The sequence below is a fragment of the Myotis davidii genome, unplaced genomic scaffold (genome assembly GCF_000327345.1).
Source record: "Myotis davidii unplaced genomic scaffold, ASM32734v1 scaffold469, whole genome shotgun sequence".
Classification (NCBI taxonomy): Eukaryota; Metazoa; Chordata; class Mammalia; order Chiroptera; family Vespertilionidae; genus Myotis; species Myotis davidii.
This window is the reverse complement of record NW_006299722.1, coordinates 291,576-295,307: the sequence shown is the minus strand read 5'-3', so window position 1 is coordinate 295,307 and position 3,732 is coordinate 291,576. Positions and strand designations below refer to the sequence as shown.

Below are 3,732 nucleotides of genomic sequence, written 5' to 3'. Positions count from 1 at the left end.
GAAATTGAGATTTTATTGAGAACTTTAGTTGTAACTACCATAATGGAAAGACCTATGACCCCCCAAATCTATTTCCCTTCAGCAAAGATGGGTCATGTTTTCAATCTAGAAAAACTGTAGCCCCTCCCTAAATATCTTATGTTTTAAGATTCTCAAACTTTATTGTCCTAGGAATATGGAGTGTACTGTAATCCACTTTTAATTGTGAGCAACTCTGGAACTGGAAAGCTGTGGAAAGATGAGGAGTTAGGATAAGCATACTCCAGCCTAGATCCACTTGGGTCATACCACAGGAAATAGGAAGATCACACAGTATTTGAAATATGAAAGAATAGAAGAGAAACAAGCAAAGCAAAAAGCCCTTAACTTATAGTTTTGAAAAGTCAAAACGCCACACTTACAAGGAGTCACTATAAAGCGCAGAGTTAGAAAGCAGGGGATGAGCTGGGGTCCAATCCTAGCACCATGACTCCTGTGCTGAGGATCATAGGCTAGTAACTGGATCTCTCTACACCTCAATTTCCTCCTCGGTAAGACAGCAAGAATAATCACCCCACCTCATCAGATTCTTCTGTGGACTAAACACATCACGTCAGTAAAAATCTCAGTAGCATGCCTAGTCAGAGAATATGATTTTTAATTCCACATTTTGTAGCTTTTTAGAATATTGCCAAGAAAGGTTTTAAAGTCATATTTCATTATATATGAATAACAAAATCATTCCTGGCACTTGGTGCAGGAAAGAGGCAATAAACTCTTTACCTTTGGACTTGGAAGTTATAGCGAGACTCCACACCTAGTCATTCTAAAACTTACTGCTCCGACCTCACTTCCACTGTCCTCACAACAAAGTGCTTCTAGTCTCTAATTGACCTTCTAAGGGTATTTGTGAGGACCATATGTGATCCTTTAAAGCTGAAATAGTTTATTAGTAAAAGGCGTGGAAAGCATTTTAAATTCGTGGTTGATGTCTATTCTCTCACTGACAATTCCCTCTGTTCTTCCTACTTATTTGGTAGAGGTAAGGATATTTGTGCAGCCTCTCTTCCTACTGTTTGTTCTTCTTTGCTTCTCCTCTATTGATACTCATTTCACCATCCTCTCAGAAGAGATCTCCACCAGCCTTATTAGCCTCATGCAGAAATCTTCCATAAAAGCCCAGCAAGAATAGAAGGTACCTTTGCAATAATGGTAGACTTGGCTCCAGTTTCCCTCATGTGTACAGAAAATGAAGCCTTTCCCCACCAACAGGTAGCCTGGGTCACAGGTGTAGTTGACGATCATCCCAGGAAGATATGGAGATACATGTCCTTCCGTGTGACGCCCATTGTGCACCTTGGGTGGAGGTGGGCATGCTAAGATCAAGAAAAGACTTTCAGTTAAACATAGAAGTATGAACACGCCAACACATTAAATAATATTTCTGACTCTTAGAGCCACATGAAGACCTAGGCAGGCAGGACTAAAGGCACTAAATGTTTGTGGGTCAGTGGGAAGACTCATTCTCTGAACCCAGACCTCTCAGCTTTTAAACAGGATCATGTAGTATGTCTTTACCTGCTGACTCCACCAGACAGAAATACCACTGGCATCTACAAATCACCCAGCCAATGCTACCTGTCCTGTCTGGAGGACGGAGCTTGTGTGGCCAGTCACAGCCACAAAGGAGCTTCTGGTTGCCAGGTAATGACACTTAAAGCTAGAAATATATGGGAAAGGATTGAGCCAGAGGCCAAGAGCACAACCACCCACTTCACTTCCCCAGGGCATCCTGAGTTCCTTTTGCTAAAGATGAGAAGAAGCGTCAACAAAATACAGTCATGGGCTGAGCAGAACTCTTAGAAGTAACTACAGGAGCACAAATGGCTACATCGGGACTTGCCTAATTACTTCTAGAGCATTACCAGTTTTGAAGGAAATTACTCCATCAACATGTACCTTTTGGTCTGCACACCATCCTTGTAGTATGGAAACAACTAGTGATAGAGATGGCATAACCAAATATTTTCACTGGTTTTAAAATATTCTCTATAAACTTTGGGCCTCACTGATAATTTCTACTCTCTACTGCTTCCTGCCCTCACCATCCTACATTCCTCACCCCAGTGGGCAGGGTCATCAGAATACCACCAGTTGGGGCACAGTGCAGCACCTCTAGAACCATCTGTTATTCTCCTGGCAGGTACTTCTGTGTCTGATATTCATAACAAAGTGATATTCAGAGGAACAGAAACTGTCACAATAGAAATATGGAGGTTCTTGCCAGACGCACTGACACATATGGGATGCGGAAATGTGTACTGACCAGCAGGACCAGAAAGTTCACAGCGAGGGGCAGGGCCGCTCCAGAGCCCGTTCCCTTGACTGTCACTTGTGCAGCGGATGGTGCGTTCCCCAATGAGACTGAAGTTCATGCCTCTCTCTGGTTGGGGATCACATGTGTAAGTTACTTCTTTTCCAAAAGAAAAGATTTCCAGAGGTTTTCCTGTGTGTCTTCCATTACGAATATCTGGAGGATTTGGACATAAGATTTCTGGAAAGAAGGCAAGAGCTGTTAGTTTCATTGAGGAGCTTCCACTGGAGGTATTCTACAGGCATAGGATGCTATGGATGGTGCTACCTAGAAAACTCCCATGACAGTGTATCTTTGCTGTAGGCTGTTGATGAGACGGGCTAAATGATATAAGATCTTGATCTCATTTTTCATGGAAGAAGTACAGAAGAAATCTGCTTATCTTGAATCTTCCTGCTAGTTAAGTCTTCTGGATAAAGCAAACTTAACACCGTTGAATTAAGTACCAAAACTTTTAAAGAAGAATAATAACCCTTTAGAGCAGCGGTTCTCAACCTGTGGGTCGCAACCCCTTTCACAGGGGTCACCTAAGACCATCGGAAAAGACATATATAAGTACATATTGTTTTTGTGATGAATCACTATGCTTTAATTATGTTCAATTTGTAACAATGACATTGGGGGTCACCACAACATGGGGAACTGTATTAAAGGGTCGCGGCATTAGGAAGGTTGAAAACCACTGCTGTAGAGGATAATTCATTCAACTACTTAATAAATATTACTTGAGCACATACTCTGTGTCAGTCACTCATTAGAGCCCTGGAATATAGAGATGAAGAGCACAGATAAAGTCACTGTCCTCCAAGGAAGAAATTTTCAAGAAATGTTTTTACAAAGTATTCCACATGTGCTAATCATCTTAAAGATGTGAAACTTTTCCTTGATAACTTATTGATACTGGCCATTGATCTTGATTATGACAGTGTGCTGACACAATGAATTGAAGCCTCCGCGGTCATTGTAAAAATTCTAAGCAACTCGGATTGCTTTGTTTTTTAAAATGTATGGATCTGTCTATGATAGAATTTTCTTCTTTACTTTCTGTCAGGCTTCCACTTGTTACCTCTTTCTAGTATTTGGTTGTCTGTATAAAACAGTCCCCTCCTCACTTCTAGTTGGCATTTCTAACTAGGCTTGGTGTTTTGAGGAAGCTACTTCAATAGTAAGAGTCATGAAAATAAGATGTCCAATCAATAACTGAGCTCTCATGCACGCCAGCAGGACAGCCACTTATCATTCTCATCAAACAACACTGGATAGCAGATAACAGTATGTAAGCTATGTTCTCATAAGTTTTACTATAAAAATCACATTTTGATGTCTGAGTAGATTTCTAGCAACATAAACATTATAGTAAAATGTGATTTATATATTTA

At 40.8% G+C, this 3,732-nt stretch overlaps 1 protein-coding gene across 1 annotated transcript in view; it reads right to left on the bottom strand.

The window, feature by feature from the left end:
* Positions 1 to 1,178: 1,178 nt before the first annotated feature.
* The window catches only part of LOC102768212 (complement receptor type 1-like), a gene marked incomplete at its 3' end in the record, with an annotated part of 135,542 nt that continues 132,988 nt past the window's right edge, over positions 1,179 to 3,732 (bottom strand). The window contains exon 47 of the mRNA XM_015571895.1: positions 1,179 to 1,355. Within this exon, the coding sequence (XP_015427381.1) occupies positions 1,179 to 1,355 (177 nt within the window). The remainder of the gene's footprint in view (positions 1,356 to 3,732) is intronic.